This window comes from Podarcis muralis, chromosome 7 (genome assembly GCF_964188315.1).
Source record: "Podarcis muralis chromosome 7, rPodMur119.hap1.1, whole genome shotgun sequence".
In the NCBI taxonomy this organism is placed as follows: domain Eukaryota; kingdom Metazoa; phylum Chordata; class Lepidosauria; order Squamata; family Lacertidae; genus Podarcis; species Podarcis muralis.
This window is the reverse complement of record NC_135661.1, coordinates 83,155,466-83,172,249: the sequence shown is the minus strand read 5'-3', so window position 1 is coordinate 83,172,249 and position 16,784 is coordinate 83,155,466. Positions and strand designations below refer to the sequence as shown.

Here is a 16,784-nt window from a genome sequence, read left to right as displayed (position 1 = left end):
CCTTACAAGGAGCGATTGAAAAGGAGCTGGGTATGTTTAGCCTGGAAAAGAGGAGACTGAGAGGAGATATGAGAGCCATCTTCAAATATCTTAAGGGCTGTCAGATGGAAGAAGGAGCTTGCTTGTTTTCTCCTGCTCTGGAGGGTAGGACTCGAATGAATGACTTCAAGTTGCAAGAAGGGAGATTCCGCCTAAACATCAGGACACTAAGAGCTGTCCGACAGTGGAACAGTCTCCCTCGGGAAGTGATGGACTCTCCTTCATTGGAGGTTTTTAAGCAGCGGTTGGATGGCCATCTGTCATGGATTATTCAGCTGAGATTCCTGCATTGGGAATTCCCTTGGGGGTCCCTCTATGATTCTGTGACCCGCTTTCGGGCGTCTGATTGGCTCCTGTGAGACCAGGATGCTAGCCTAGGTAGGCATCCTTTAAGGTCCTGGCCTGGCCTCTTCTTAACTTTCTTATGAAAGCAACAGCTTGGCTGATTTGCCCTCAGATAATATGAGCAAAAGGGACGCGGGTGGCGCTGTGGGTTAAACCACAGAGCCTGGGCCTTGCTGATCAGAAGGTCGGCGGTTCGAATCCCCGCAACGGGGTGAGCTCCCGTTGCTCAGTCCCTGCTCCTGCCAACCTAGCTGTTCGAAAGCACATCAGAGTGCAAGTAGATAAATAGGTTCCGCTCCGGCGGGAAGGTAAACGGCGTTTCCGTGCGCTGCTCTGGTTCGCCAGAAGCAGCTTGGTCATGCTGGCCACATGACCCAGAAGCTGTCTGCGGACAAACGCCGGCTCCCTCTGCCAATAAAGCGAGATGAACGCCGCAACCCCAGAGCCGGTCACGACTCTAATGATCGGGGGTCCCTTTACTTTTACCTTTAATATGAGCAAAGCAAAACCCCGAAGTAAATAATAGGAATTGTAGTTCAAACAGGGGGTTCAGGTTGAGGGAGGGGGCTGCCTTTAAACTTTTAAGGCTGGTTCCTCCCGGACAACGAGTTGCTTCTCTGGGCTGCAGACAAGCAGGCTTTCTGTGCAGAACTGCTTTGCCAAGGCTTTCAGGTGACCTCTCTGCTGTAAACGGCTTCTCGCTTCCATTCCCATTCGTTCTTGGTTCAGAGTTAATTTCTCATTCTTCTGCCTTCTTTGATCCAACCCTGATTATGCTGCTTTATTTATCCTTCGTTCTTAGGCACTTGCAGAAATATTTTTAGCATCTGGTTGCTTGGGGGGTGATATTGATGGATTGCATTTATATACTGCTTTTCAGATAAGGCGCCCAAGGCAACTTAAAGAATAAAATGCTGTGTGTGTGTGTGTGTGTGTGTGTGTGTGTGTGTGTGTGCATTTCAAGAGCTGATGGCATGAGAACCCAGACTTGGGCTGTCCGCTTCTGCCTCCTCTCAGGGCACATTGAGCAGACCTGAGTTTATGGGATTCTGCTGCTATCCTGCACTGGGAGCACTTAGCAGTCTGGGATCTCTACACTTGGCAGTAACTTTCCAGTGCCAGGTAAAGACTTAAAAGGGTGGGGGGGGGGAGAGATCACCCTGGCCTGTTTAATTGTGGCTGTAGTTAAACCTTGGTGCCCTTTCTCTCTTTGTTAAGCTGTCTTCTCCATACAGCTGCTCTGGCTCAAAGTAACAAGTGGGGAGAGAGATAGAGAGAGACTGTGCTACTTAATGGTTAGAGCATGGGTAGGCAAACTAAGGCCTGGGGGCCGGATCCGGCCCAATCGCCTTCTAAATCCAGCCCGCGGATGGTTTGGGAATCAGTGTGTTTTTACATGAGTAGAATGTGACATTTTATTTAAAATGCATCTCTGGGTTATTTGTGGGGCATAAGAATTCATTTATTCCCCCCCCCCCCCAAATATAGTCCGGCCCCCCACAAGGTCTGAGGGACAATGGACCAGCCCCCTGCTGAAAAAGTTTGCTGACCCCTGGGTTAGAGTTTTGGACTAGCACCTGGGAGAGCAGGGTTCGAGTCCCCACTCTGCCATGATGCTCACTGGGTGACTTTGGGCTAGTCACCATCTCTTAGCCTAACCTACTTCACAGTGTTGTTGTGAGGATGAAATGGGGAGGAGGGGGAGAAGCATCTACAGCAGTGTTTCCCAACCTTTTTTGGGCAAAGGCACACTTGTTTCATGAAAAAAATCTCGAGGCACACCACCATTACAGCCCCGTGACGTCAGCGCGCAGCGTCACGCCGGGAGGGACGCACGAAAGTGTAAGTTTCAATTTTTTCCCCTCCCCCTTGCCTTCCTTCTGTGCCAACCGCCAAAAAGCCAAGAAAAAAGCCAAGACTTTAGGGCAGCAGGTCGACACGGAAGAAGCTCCTACCTAAGGACAGGTGCGACGGCCTTGTCCTCTTCTGCCACACTTGGCAGCCCTGCCTCACGGTCGTGACTCCCACCCTGATTTCTCCCCGCAGGTCGAGCGGCACAGGCAGCCCAATGTGTCCAGCCCAGACACAAGCCCCGCTTCCCCACTCTAGATCCTGAATGCGACCAAGTGCTCTGGACTCCCGAGCAGGGTGGGAAAGAGGACTCGCATCTGGTAGCCTCCGGGCTCCTCGCCTGCTCGAGGGATGGCATTGCAGGCAAGCTGCCGGCCGTCGCCATCGCCGCCCCCTCATGCGAGTGGACCTGCCCGGAGTGGTGGGCCGGGGGAGGCTCGCTCTCTGTGGGGATGTGGCCCGCACGCGCGGCCCCGCTTCCTCCTGCCCAGGGCTGAGCTCCTTACCCGCGATCTCGGTCTCGCGCACGCGGATCCCACTTATTCCGAAGCTCGCGCCACTAGCCGGGGCTCTCACACCGTGCCAGGGCGAGGCGGCGCGGCCCACTGACGTCATCGCGGCTCGCCGCCGCCCTCGACTTCCCTGTTCCCTCCCCTCCCTCGGGTCGCCGTGGTTACCGAGGACTGCAAGCTGCTCGGGCGAGCGTGGGGCATTAAGTGGGAGAAGGAAAATTAAAATTAAAACTCGCCTGAAGGCCGCCTCTCCGGATATCTTTCGAATTTTTTAATTTTTCCCGCGGCACACCAGGCAACGTCTCGCGGCACACTAGTGTGCCGCGGAACACCGGTTGGGAAACACTGATCTACAGTACCGCCTCGAGATCCTTGGAATATAAAGGCGGTATTTAAATGTAATAAATAAAACAAGGGGAAAATTGTGGCATTAAGTTAAAACCACCAGACCCAGAAGAGCCCCGTTCTGATTGTTCATGGGACTCTGGCCATCGTTTGGCCTGGATTCTGTACACTGGGTTGTTGATAATAATAATAATTTATTATTATGGTCGGAGACCAGCTTACACTGGGTTGATGTTTGAGTGCTTTCTCCTTGCAGCCCTTGGGTGCCGTTCCGTTCTTTCCTCATCGTCATTCGGGTGATGGCTTTGCCATGCCTCACCCTGTGGCGGGGGAGGGGTCCATGGCGCACTCAGGACAGAGGTGGTCGGTTACCATGGAAACTGTGGCTCAGGTAATATATTGCCTGGAGTCTGGGCCCTGCTTCCCTCTCGCCCCTTTTTTGTGCTGTTTTCACCAGTTCCTCTCTGTGGGGTTCTACGGTGCTTCGAAAGGGCAAATGGCCACTTCCCTCAGAAATTACTATATTTTTCACTCCATAAGACGCACCTGACCATAAGACGCACCTAGTTTTTAGAGGAGGAAAACAAGAAAAAAATATTCCGAACGAAACAGTGGATGTATGATTTTTGTGGTTCATGCTGTGGCCACAGACATGATATGTGATTTAACAGTGAGTTTGGAGTAGCCCAATGCAAAAATCCTGAGAATCCATGTGGATCCATGCTTTGTAACCATGTTTTTGCACCACTGCGGCCCCACAAAACAGTGGGTGCGTGATTTTTTGGTGCAGGCTATAGCCATGGACATGCTGTGTGATGTGACCCAATGCAAAAATCCTGAGGATCCATGTGCTTTTACCTCCCCCCTCCCAGGCAGCCTCCTTTATCTCTAGAGTCCCTTATCTCCCTCCCGATCGCTTGCCGATCAGCTGCTCAGCAGCTTTGTTTCAACACCCCCTTCCCTCTTTCTAAAAAAAAAAAAAAAAGCACGATTTGCTTTTTGCCCCTGGGCAGTTCGGCTCCAGGGTCCACGCATTCGCTGCATAAGACGCACAGACATTTCCCCTTACTTTTTAGGAGGAAAAAAGTGTGTCTTATGGAGCGAAAAATACGGTAATGGCTGCCGTGGTAGTAAGAAAGAATATCAGTGCCACTGCCAAGGCTAGAACTGGCTCTCTCGTTGCTCTTTATTGTGTCTGAATTCATTTCAGGATCGTGCTCCGCATCTGCTCTCTCATTTTGGGATGTATGGGGTTGCAGCTGCCCTCAGGTCTTGACCGCTGAAGACCAGTGGACCACAGGCATGGAGCCTGTTTGAGCAGGCCGGCGGCCGGTTGCTGTCTCGGTCGCCGAACATCTGGAGCTCCTGCTCCAGTCTCCTTAAATCGCTCTTGACAGCCTGTTTTGGCAGGAGCCTTGGAAAGCCGTCCGCCAGTCACGTTTATTGGATGTATCCGTCTGAATTGGCCAGGCCATCTGTCCCTCCTCATCCATCACCTCTTGTTTGCTCTCCCAAGGCAGAAAAGTGAGGGGAGGGGGGATTTATTCATGAAAGGGGGGGGGGGACACGATACAGGTATCTGCGTCAGGTACGCAGGGCCTTCGAAGCGGGGACTGTGTGAATTGCTTCCTCTCTTCCTCCCCTCAAAAGACATTTAGGGAAGCCGCTTAGTATTCCGGTCGTGGGCCGCAGAGTCGTTTCTCATTACTGTTGCCTCGGCCCTGCCAAACGGCTTGGAACGCCAGCCCGTCCTGCTCTAAAGGAACAATTATGAACGCTAATGTGCTATTGAACGGAGGTGGCAGCCAGGCGCCATTAATTAGACAAGTGTTTCTGTCGAGAGAAAGGGGGGGAGCTGAAATTGCTTTTGTTTTGGGGTGAATTCTAATCAGTTTAGTGCTTTTTTTAAAAGAGAGAGAGAGAGAGAGGAAGATGCCGAAACAGAAAAATGCAAACTGTTATTTCCTTCTCTCCGAGGTTCATCTAACATATTGTGAGGCCTCTTTTATGGCGAGAGTCGAGGAAGCGGAAAGTGGTTGCAATGGAGTTCCTTATACATGCCCCCCCCCTACAAATTATATCCATATAAGCCACCAGAATAATATTTATTATTCACAAGGAACCTTCACCAGGAGGTTCCAAGGCAGGTCAGACTGAAAAACAACACTAAAAACAAATGATGATTGGAACTCGAGATATATAAATATATATAATATCAAAAACTAGGGTAAAGAAATATGTGTTTGGCATTCTCCAAAGGGTTCATAGCAAAGCTGTCAGGTGCACTTCTGTGGCGAAGGAATTCCATAACTTAGGGAAGTGATTCTCGGAGTTGTGGCCCGTCACACTGCAGAGGACGGCAAGAGTGGCAGGAAGATTCAAGGATGATCAAAGAAACATTTAAATATTTCAGAGTAGTATGGTATTACTATAAAAGTATTTTTTTAAAAAAATTGCAGAATATGGATAGGTACCTTTTCAAAACGAGAACAAGAGCATCAGGTGATACTGAGGACAATCCCAGTTGTGTTTTCCAGTATATTTGCTATCAATAAAAAAAATTGTTGTGACGCAAGCAAATATTTATTCTGAAAGTGTGGCCCAGAGCAAAAAGTTTGAGAACCACTGATTTAGGGGCTGCCACAAATAATGGACTTTCCTGGGCTGCCACTCTCTCCCAGCTTCTGAGGGTGGCAGAACTACCAAGAGGGTCACCTCTGCTTATTTTAACACCTGAGAAGAAGGTCTCATAGAGTTGGAAGGGACCCCAAGGGTCATCTAGTCTAACCCCCTGCAATGCAGGAATTACAGCTAAAGCATCCCTGACATCCTCCAATGAACCTTCTGAGGTGGTCCGTTCCACTGTCAAGCAACTCTTACTGCCAGGAAGTTATTCCTGTAAATGAAGAAGTAAAATTGCTTATGGTGCAGTGGGCGAAGGACTATCGATATAACATACAGATGGCGGAATGGGAAAATTTATGGAGAAGGGAACTGAAATTTATGGCATGTTTTACTACAAAAGAAAACTTTATGAAGATGCTACATCAGATGGTACATCACCCCCAGAAAATTGGCCAAAATGTACAAAACCAACTCAAATTTAGGCTGGAGGCGTAGAGAGCTAGAGGGAACAATGTACCACATGTGGTGGGGTTGCAAAAAAAATTGAAATAGCTTTTGGGAACTTAGATATAATGAATTTTAAAAAATGTTTAAAACAACATTTATCAAAAAACTGGAAGCCTTCCTTTTAGGTCAGGGGTCGGCAAGGTTTACCTCACACTGGGCCGGTTCACTGCAGTGGAGATGCATCTATGGGCCGGATGCGCGTCCGCGATTTCCAGCGCCACAGAAGCGAGTCCCCACGCCGTGCTGTGCCAGTTCAGCGCAGTGCGTGGGGACTCGCCGAGCGGGTGGCTTGGTTCGGGGGCGGCTCGGGGGCCAGTTTGTGGCCCATGGCCCTCAGGTTGCCTACCCCTGTTTAGGTATTACGGCATCAGCCATTCCAAGAGCGAAAAGGAGGGTTTTTTTGTAGCAACAACGGCAGTGGCGATGCTGGTTGCCAAGGGGTGGAAAGGAGATAAAATCCCATAACTGGAGAGCCAGTGTGGTGTAGTGGTTAAGAGCGGTAGTCTTGTAATCTGGTGAACTGGGTTCTCTTCCCCGCTCCTCCACATGCAGCTGCTGGGTGACCTTGGGCTAGTCACACTTCTCTGAAGTCTCTCAGCCCCACTCACCTCACAGAGTGTTTGTTGTGGGGGAGGAAGGGAAAGGAGAATGTGAGCCGCTTTGAGACTCCTCAGGGTAGTGATAAAGCGGGATATCAAATCCAAACTCTTCTTCTTCAAAAGAGGAGTGACAAGTTAAACTGCTTGAATATATGGAACTAGCGAATATGACGGAAAAGATGAGGGATAGATCGACCAAAAAGTTTAAAAAGGAATGGGAGATTTATAGGCAATATTTAAAAGAACATTGTCCCCATATTAAAAATTTTGGAATGCAGCCAATCAGAAGCCGTGGACGTCTTGTCGGACGTTCGGGTTCCAAAGAACGTACGCAAACTGGAACACTCCCTTCTGGGTTTGCGGCATTCGGGAGCCAAAACGTTCAACTCGCAAGGCGTTCAGGATCCAAGGTACGACTGTGTAGTGACTTGAGGGACAGGGAGGGCCCTCTGGCCCATGGCTTGAATGTGGCCCTCCAAGCCTCTCCAGCTGACCTATGGGACTGTGCCCAAGCCGTACCCCATCTCCCTGAGCCCCCCTCCTGCGAGCCCTTCTGCAACCCTTTACAAGCCTGGCAGGAAGGTGGAATTGAACTGTGCTCGTTCATGCCTTTTGCTTCCCCAAAAGGGAGAGAAGAGGGGTTTGTAGGAAGCTCTTGCCTTCTGCCACAAAGAGCCCTATGGTACGAAGAGAGCCGTGGTCTCTACATTACTCCTTCTCCTTCCTGGGAGCCACTCCAGCACCCTAGGAGCTGGGTGTCTGCGGCGAACAGCACACAGAACCGGCATCCATCAGCAGCTGCTGGGGGAAAGTTTTGCCTCTCGCAAGAGCAACAGGCGGCAAGAGCGCAGGCAATAAATAATTATGATTTACCTCCCATCGCCGGCATGAGCTCGGAGACACCAGCCGCATGCTAACGCTGCTGGCTTGGAAACCGTGCTGTGTAGAGGATGAGAAGGAAGGGAGGACAACGTTTCCCATCATTTTCAGCCGCAGCCGAGAGCTGCCTGGTCCCTGCAGTGTTCTTGTTCTGCCTCCTTCCCTGCGGCTCCTGAGCCGGGCAGGTTTTGCTTGGCTGGCTTCTGCAGCAGTGCTTTAAATCTACTTCATAGGTGGCTGTCTGGAAAAAAAACTGGTCCTCTGCCCACAAAAGGAGAAGGAGGTGATAAGCCCTTAAGCTGTGGCAAGGTTTGGGCGCAGGGGGTGAGAGACAGAGAAAGCAGAACAGTCCACCATCTAGCTTCAAAAAGTCACACCCCCCCCCAATTATACTTCATCTTAGTTGTTGTGTTGTATAGCTTTAATTGATGGCTGTTGACTTCATATTTCTATGTAAATAGATTTGTGAGGTTGCATTTAATGTGGGGTGTGTGCGTATCTTTTTCTTTTGCAGCCTCTCACATCCGTCTTTGGCCATACGCCCCTTCAAGTTCTCTCCATTGTTCTTTGCCATTCTTGGTATAATAATAATAATAATAATAATAATAATAATAATAATAATAATAATAATTTATTATTTATACCCCGCCCATCTGGCTGGGCTTCCCCAGCCACTCTGGGCGGCTTCCAACAAAATATCAAAATACCATAATACATCAAACATTAAAAGCTTCCCTAAACAGGGCTGCCTTCAGATGTCTTCCAAAAGTCTGGTAGCTGTTGTTCTCTTTGACATCTGGTGGGAGGGCGTTCCACAGGGTGGGCGCTACTACTGAGAAGTCCCTCTGCCTGGTTCCCTGTAAACCTCACTTCTCGCAGTGAGGGAACCACCAGAAGTCCCTCGGAGCTGGACCTCAGTGTCTGGGCAGAACGATGGGGGTGGAGACGCTCCTTCAGATATACTGGACCGAGGCCGTTTAGGGCTTTAAAGGTCAGCACCAACACTTTGAATTGTGCTTGGAAACGTACTGGGAGCCAATGTAGGTCTTTCAAGACCGGTGTTATGTGGTTCTCAGCGGCCGCTCCCAGTCACCAGTCTAGCTGCCGCCGGTCTTGGTAGAGTTGGAAGGGACCCCGAGGGTCATCCAGTCCAGCCCCCTGCAATTCAGGAATCTTACCTAGATCATCCATGACAGATGGCCACACAACATCTGCTTAAAAACCTCCAGAGAAGGAGAGCCCACCAGTGGGAGCCTGTTCCACTGTCAAACAGCTGTTGCCTCCACACAAGCCCTGCTGTTAGTTTTAGATTGCCCACTCATCGCATAGGGTGGTCACGCCCTTGGTCTTTTGAACTTGTAGGGTCTCCATGCGAACCCAGCCTTATTCCATCGGCCCAGATCACCTCTTGCCACGTGTTCTGCATGTGTCCATTTTAACTTTGTGGCCTTTCCCACTACATCCGTAGCTTTCCATCTTGGTCCTGTTCGATTATTAGTTTTTCCATCTTCTAATGATATTCCTAGAATTGCACGCTTCGTGGCATGCTGTGATATTCGTAAGCTGTCCTTATTTCTATCTCTCGTGGTCTAGTTCCACTACATATCACAGTGACACATCCCTTAGTTACATTCTGTTTGGATTGCTGTAATGTGCTCTACATGTGACTGCTCAGAAACTTCAGCTGGCTCAGAGAGCTACAGCCAGAATGTTGACCAGGGCTGGTTATAGGGAGCTGCTACAACAACTCACCTAGACAGCATCTTAAAAAGCAGAGACATCCCCTTGCCAACAAAGGTCCGTATAGTTAAAGCTATGCTTTTCCCAGTAGTGATGTATGGAAGTGAGAGCTGGACCATAAAGAAGGCTGATCGCCGAAGGATTGATGCTTTTGAATTATGGTGCTGGAGGAGACTCTTGAGAGTCCCATGGACTGCAAGAAGATCAAACCTCTCCATTCTGAAGGAAATCAGCCCTGAGTGCTCACTGGAAGGACAGATCGTGAAGCTGAGGCTCCAAGACTTTGGCCACCTCATGAGAAGAGAAGCCTGGAAAAGACCCTGATGTTGGGAAAGATGGAGGGCACAAGGAGAAGGGGACGACAGAGGACGAGATGGCTGAACAGTGTTCTCGAAGCTACCAGCATGAGTTTGACCAAACTGTGGGAGGCAGTGGAAGACAGGAGTGCCTGGCGTGCAATGGTCCATGGGGTCACGAAGAGTCAGACATGACTAAATGACTCAACAACAACAACAACACAACAACACAACAACTTAATTGGCTACCAGTTTGTTTTCTTGCACAGTTCAGACCTATTAAGCCCTTTACGGGGCCCATATTCCCTCATATGAACCTGCCTGGGTTCTGAGATCTTCTGGGGAGGTCCTTATCTCGGTCCTGCCACCCTCACAGACATGCAAGACAGGGCCTTTTTGGTGGTTGCTCCCAGACTTTAGAACTCCCTCCTTGGAAAAGACTGGCTCCCTCTTGGCTGTCCTTCCACCTTCTTGTTCCAATGCAGGCTTTTGGAAATCGACTTTTTTTTTTTTTTAGTTAAAGGACTGGTGCTGTGCTGTTTTTATTATAATTAATGGCATGCCTTTGATTCATTTTTAACCAATTCTATTAATGTTTAAGTGTTGATTCCCCCCACCCCCATGTTTTTAGCTAGCTAAATAATCGGTGGCTAATCCAGTTTGAAACAACTAGCTCTTTGCAGTTGGCTGTACTGTCTGTGGTCCAGCACAGAGCCATGACTGCATTTCTTCCACCCGCTGAGACTTGGGTGCTTCAGAACACTCCGCTCAGAGATGCCTGTCAGTCCAGCGGAAGAAGGCCAGGGAGGAAATTAAAACAACCCCTTTGAACTCTCCTGATAACAGCTGCTGAACGACGCTGTGGCAGATTTCCATCAAATTTCCTTGCATTTTAGCAAACGGCAGAACAGCTAGATTTGGGGTGGCAGAACAGAGGTCCAAGTGCATCGGTTGGGTGGCCTGGAAGATTCATCTTTTCATCTCCTGTTGCTCTGATTGCATCACTCTTTGCCTTAAGCACTCTCCTCCATCATGCTTTAATAAAACTCTTTGTCACTTGGTGTCTGTGTGTCTGTCTCTGTCTCCTATCTTGCTTTTTCACCTTTGTCCTCTGCCCATCAGCTAACCTCTGTGGCGTGCCCCTCTCTCCTGCTATGTTCTCCCCCCTGCTAAGGAAAAGCACTCCTCATCCCCCACCCCATAATTTGAGGGGGACGAGCTCTCGGGGACCCCCATTTTCAGCACAGCTTTCTCTCGGCCCTCCAGTTTCAGCTGGCTAGCAGGCCGCGAGCTTGACCTACCTAGAGGCCTGTTGGGCTACACCTGTCCCGATTTAGACCAGCTCCTGGAAGGAGCACCGTAGCTGAGTGGGAAGAGAGTGGTAGTCTTGGGTGCTGAGGGCAGAGGTCAGAAGGGCACATCTTGTATTGACTAGTGCCTGGGTTGGTAATCTTTACCAGCCATGGGCTGGATCACTCCCATGGAGATCATCTGTGGGCCGGACTGGCGCAGGGCAATGCCGGAAATGACGTCTGTGCGTGTCCGTGGCACCAGAAATCGCTTCTGCGCATGCCCAGACGCCAAAAATCATGCCTGAACAGAAGCGATTTTCGGTGTCTGGACATGCGCAGGTGTGATTTCTGGTATCTGCGCGTGTGCAGATGCCATTTCTGGCGCCACTTGACGAGTCTCCGTGCTGCGCTGCTTTAGCGCAGTGCACAGGGGACTTGCCAAGTGGGCGGCTCAGTTTGTGGGCGGCTTGTGGGCTGGTAAAACGGTCTTCGTGGGCCACATCCGGCCCATGGGCCACACGTTGCCGACCCCTGGCCTAGTGTGAAAGGTTCCCCCTTCCCTGCTTCTTTATAAAGGACCCTTCCCCCATTTCCCCCCACTCTTCCACCTTCGCAGAATTGAGCCCTCCCTTCACATTGCAGGGGAAGAAATAAGGAAGTTTCTGTTCCTTGCTGTTGTGAAGATCGGCTTGAGAGTATGAGAGTCTTGAGATTTCCAGCCATGAATGCCAGTGGGAAACAGGGCTTCAGAATCCAGGCACTGAGCAGAAGCAGGAGTAAATCGCACAGAATTGTGGAAACTGTGGCAGAAAATGAGTGAAGAGTAGTCGCGTTATTCGGGTTTCCTTGACATGGGATTCGGGTGGCTTTGACACAGAAGAGGAGTTTGGATTTGATATCCCGCTTTATTACTACCCTAAGGAGTCTCAAAGCGGCTAACATTCTCTTTTCCCTTCCTCCCCCACAACAAACACTCTGTGGGGTGAGTGGGGCTGAGAGACTTCAAAGAAGTGTGACTGGCCCAAGGTCACCCAGCAGCTGCATGTGGAGGAGCAGGGAATCAAACCCGGTTCACCAGATTACGAGTCCACCACTCTTAACCACTACACCACGCTGGATCAAGCCAAAGGCCCACCTAATCCTGCGCCCTCTTCTCCCAGCGGCCAACCAGATGCCCGTGGGAAACCCGTAAGCGGGACCCGACCTCAAGAGCAGACTCTCCCCCTCCTGCGGTTTTCAGCAACTGGTATTGCTGCCTCTGACCGTGGAGGCAGAACATAGCCAACATGGCTGCTGGTTTCCACTCCATTGCTTAAAGCACACCAGACATGGTTTTATAATAATATAATAATATAATAAATTTTATTTATACCCCGCCCTCCCCAGCCAAGGCTCAGGGCGGCTTACAAGCAATAATAAAAACAAGTTGAATGATACAACTTAAAAACAAAATTAAAATACAACATTAAAATATTGAAACATTAAAATATTAAAATGTAGCCTCATTGCAGGAGGAGAAAGGAAAAGAAAAAAGAAAGGGAGGGAGGGAGGGAATCAAATTGGCTCCAAGCCAAAGGGCCAGGCGGAACAACTCTGTCTTACAGGCCCTGCGGAAAGAAATCAGATCCTGCAGGGCCCTGGTCTCATGAGACAGAGCGTTCCACCAGGCCGGGGCCAGTGTTGAAAAGGCCCTGGCTCTGGCTGAAGCTAATCTAACTTCCGTAGGGCCCAGGACCTCTAGGGTGTTGCTATTTATGGACCTTGAGGCTCTCCGTGGGACATACTGGGAGAGGCGGTCCCGTAGGTACGAGGGTCCTAGGCCATGAAGGGCTTTAAACGTCAAAAGCAGCACCTTAAATCTGACCCTGTACTCCACCTGGAGCCAGTGCAGCTTGAACAGCTGTGTGAGGGGGAAACTACAGCTTTGGGGATTCCTCTGGGGAAGTTCTTGTGCTTTTACAACCAGCGCTGGATGTGCATTAAGGGTTCGGCGTGGATCACTGCAGTGTCAAAATGTGCGCTATGCATAGTGAGCGAAAGAAGCAAAACGAATTTGTGGGGTGTGTGGGGGAGAGGCTTCTTTGGGAATCCTTCGCCTCTCCCTCCTCAGAGAGGCCTTCCTGGCACTTCGAGGCCTGCCCCTGTGCGTTACCGTGGCAGCCGAGACGCTTCGGAGGAAAGAGCAGGAGGGCGCGCTTACTTCCCTCTCCCGGCGCTGCGCTCCGTGTGGCGAGCGTGCCCGCTTGCGGAACGCGCCGGAAGATTGATGCGACGTCGTATTGAGTGGGAGGGCCGAGCCGGTTCCCTTATTTGTAGCCGTTTGTCTACGTTCCAGTTCGCCATGCCCGTAAATCACTTGCCAGATGCAGCCGCCTCCCAGCGCACGCCTTTGCCGACAGGCGGGTTAAGACGCCGAAGCAGGAGCCGCCGCCGCTGCCACCCTGGCCCTGCCACATGTGTGCCAGGGCTGGTAATTGAGTTGGGAAGTCCTCCGAGGGACCTGACAGTCCTGGCGGGCAGCTTGTCTGCCATGTCAAGTAGGGGAAGAGAGGGAGCCGAGATCTCTATCCTTGTTTTTGTGTGATTTGAGGTTTGGACACTTCCCCCCTCGCATATAAATGGACTAATTAAGACGCAAGGAACGTTGGTGGGGAGCGTGGCGGCGGCGGCTTTTGACCCCCCCATTCTTCACAGAGGTTGCTGGGGGGGGGGTCGGCGAAGCAGCGCTGAGGTTTAATTGGCCTCAGGGAGCTGGCGGGTGACGGATAGCGAGGCAGGATTTTTTCCTTTCTTGTATCTGATTTCTTCTTCTCTTTCCCCCGCCCCCAGGGAAAGGCCTTTTGTTGCTCAGCCCTTTGATAGCTCCCTGCCTTTCGTCTCCCTACTGAGATCCTTCCTCTCATTCTCTCTCTGCACCCTTTCTCCCTCATATAAAAAAAATCCCCTCGCTTTCGTCTCAGCGTAACTTTTGTTCTCTTCCTTTCCCCTCTATCCTTGGTTTGCTTTCCATCTGCCTGCCTGGGGCTGGAATTGGCAAGCCAGCTGCGGGAAGCCAGTGGTGGGCTTTGCAAGAGCAGGCTTTGATTCATTCTGTCGGGAGCTGGGCCCTGCAGGCTGCCCAGGACCAGTTCCCATCGCTGCAGAGCAGGAGGTAGGCAGAAAATCAGCTTGCACAGGTGTCAAGACTCTGTCCTGACTGAGGGAGCCCAGCCCAGCCCGGAGCTAGTAAAGGTAAAGGGACCCCTGACCATTAGGTCCAGTCATGACTTACTCTGGGGTTGCGGCACTCATCTCACTTTATTGGCCGAGGGAGCCGACGTACAGCTTCCGGGTCATGTGGCCAGCATGACTAAGCCGCTTCTGGTGAACCAGAGCAGCGCACGGAAATGCCGTTTACCTTCCCACCTATTTATCTACTTGCACTTTGACGTGCTTTCGAACTGCTAGGTTGGCAGGAGCAGGGACTGAGCAATGGGAGCTCACCCCGTCGCAGGGATTCGAACCACCGACCTTCTGATTGGCAAGCCCTAGGCTCTGTGGTTTGCGCCACCTGCGCCACCTGTGTCCCTAGCCTGGAGCTATATGTACATAAAACAGGTGCTACTACAGGGTTGGTCCTCCAGCATCAACCTGATTGCGAGGGGGATTCCACTCAAAGCCAAATCTAGTTTCCCTGCTTTTGATCAGCAGTAGCTAGCCTTGGAACGTAATTAGGGCTGGGCAATATATTGATACATAATCACAAACTGGTTTGGAATTTTTGACCTGGCAATGTATTGCAAATCATGATGTGTGTGTGTGCTGTGCAGAAACCACAAGGCTGGGAAAACGAAGAAGCCAGCCAGTGTTCCTACATAGCTCCATCCTTATTCCAGACATTGTGATATACAGTGGTACCTCGGGTTACATACGCTTCAGGTTGCATACGCTTCAGGCTTCAGACTCCGCTAACCCAGAAATATTACCTCAGGTTAAGAACTTTGCTTCAGGATGAGGACAGAAATCATGCCACGGCAGCAGCGGGAGGCCGCATTAGCTAAAGTGGTGCTTCAGGTTAAGAACAGTTTCAGGTTTAGAATGGACCTCCGGAACGAATTAAGTACTTAACCCGAGGTACCACTGTATTGGTATATGGCAGTGATATATCACAACGTTGAAAACCAGATAATCGGCCAGCCCTAGACACAATTGATGCCTCCCAGGCATGAAGCCAGGCTCAGGGTTCATACCGGGCAGTGTGGGGCAGGTGGCTGCAGCAGATCCGACCAGCCTCTTGCTTCTCCAAATCATCTTTGCATCATTCTAAGCTGCTGGCGTCGCAGTGGGCTTGCTTGTCAAAAGATCCAGGTCCAGATCTTTTTCCTACCATGAAGGTGATAACCATTACTTATATTCTCTTGTCAACGAAAGCAACTTACATTGAAAACAAAAAAAATAAATAAAATCCAGAGGTAGCAAAGACAATAAAACCAGGAGTGAGCAAAAGCTTAAACACTCGTCCAAAGTACGTACTTCGGGGAACAAATCCTGCCCACCCCATTATAGGATGAGTACGAAAAAGGAGAGGAGCTTTTGAAACATATCGCTCTATCTGTCAGCCTAACCCAGGGGTCAGCAAACTTTTTCAGCAGGGAGCCAGTCCACTGTCCCTCAGACCTTGTGGGGGGCCGGACTATATTTTGGGCGGGAATGAACGAATTCCTGTGCCCCACAAATAACCCAGAGATGCATTTTAAATAAAAGCACACATTCTACTCATGTAAAAACATGCTGATTCCTGGACCGTCCATGGGCCGGATTGAGAAGGCAATTGGGCCGGATCTGGCCCCCGGGCCTTAGTTTGCCTACCCATGGCCTAACCCACTGCTGTTGCCCTCGGGTGTGCTACTATGGCTTTTTTTTGGGGGGGAGGACCCTTTTCTCCTCCCCCAGATCTTTAGGGACCCCTTCCCCTTCCAGCATAACCACCTCTCTTCCTCTCCACAGCTCCAGAAATGCATTGCCGCTTCCCAGCTAGCTTCTGACGCCATCTTCCAGTTCTATCGCGATTCGGCTCACAGGAAATACTCCAAGTGGTGACTCTTCACACACACACACACACCCAAGTGGAACAGAGCAGAGACTTGACCGCTTAAAAATGACGTTACGTGGCATTGGCTGCCTCCCCACGCACCTCCAGCCTTCATTCTCCCGCATCCTTTGCTCCGAAAGGAGAGGTGCCGTTTGATCAGGCTGTCACTAACAGAGATTGTGGAACGGGCTGTGGGTTAAGATGGCAGGATCCTGAAAAAGCTGGGCCTTCGTTGCCACGGGCTGAGTGCTGCGCGCTGTGGCGCTCCATATCTGCCCTCCCTGAGCACATGCGCTTCCAGCGCTCTCACATTTTGATAAGCATGTGTCTCCTCCGCACACTCCCCAATGAAAGACATTGTTTCCGCACAGATTGCGAGGTGGCTGTCTCTCAGCTTGGCCTAGTTGTGAAGCCAAGTTCTTCCTTTTGGATCCTCTGCTCTCCGCTTTGCCTAAAATAGGTTTTTTTGTATGTGTGGACATTAAAGAACATGTTTTCCTTTTCTTTTCTTCCTCCCCGACTGTGCTATAAACTGTCTTTGCCTACCCTAATGAAGCAGCGGATAAAAACCTCTCCTGTTTGAAATCTGCAGGCACCTGTGTTGCCTGCTGTCTGATGTTTCCCTCAAGCAGTTCATAGAAAAGTTGGAAGGTACCACAGGGGGTCATCTAGTCCAACCCCTT

The 16,784-nt window shown here is 50.5% G+C and overlaps 1 protein-coding gene across 1 annotated transcript in view; it reads left to right on the top strand.

Annotated features, from left to right (window-relative positions):
* EXOSC5 (exosome component 5) overlaps positions 1-16,605 on the top strand; it is a 41,129-nt gene extending 24,524 nt beyond the window's left edge. Inside the window, exon 6 of the mRNA XM_028742177.2 lies at positions 16,017-16,605. Within this exon, the coding sequence (XP_028598010.1) occupies positions 16,017-16,109 (93 nt within the window). The 3' untranslated portion in view covers positions 16,110-16,605. The remainder of the gene's footprint in view (positions 1-16,016) is intronic.
* Positions 16,606-16,784: the final 179 nt, after the last annotated feature.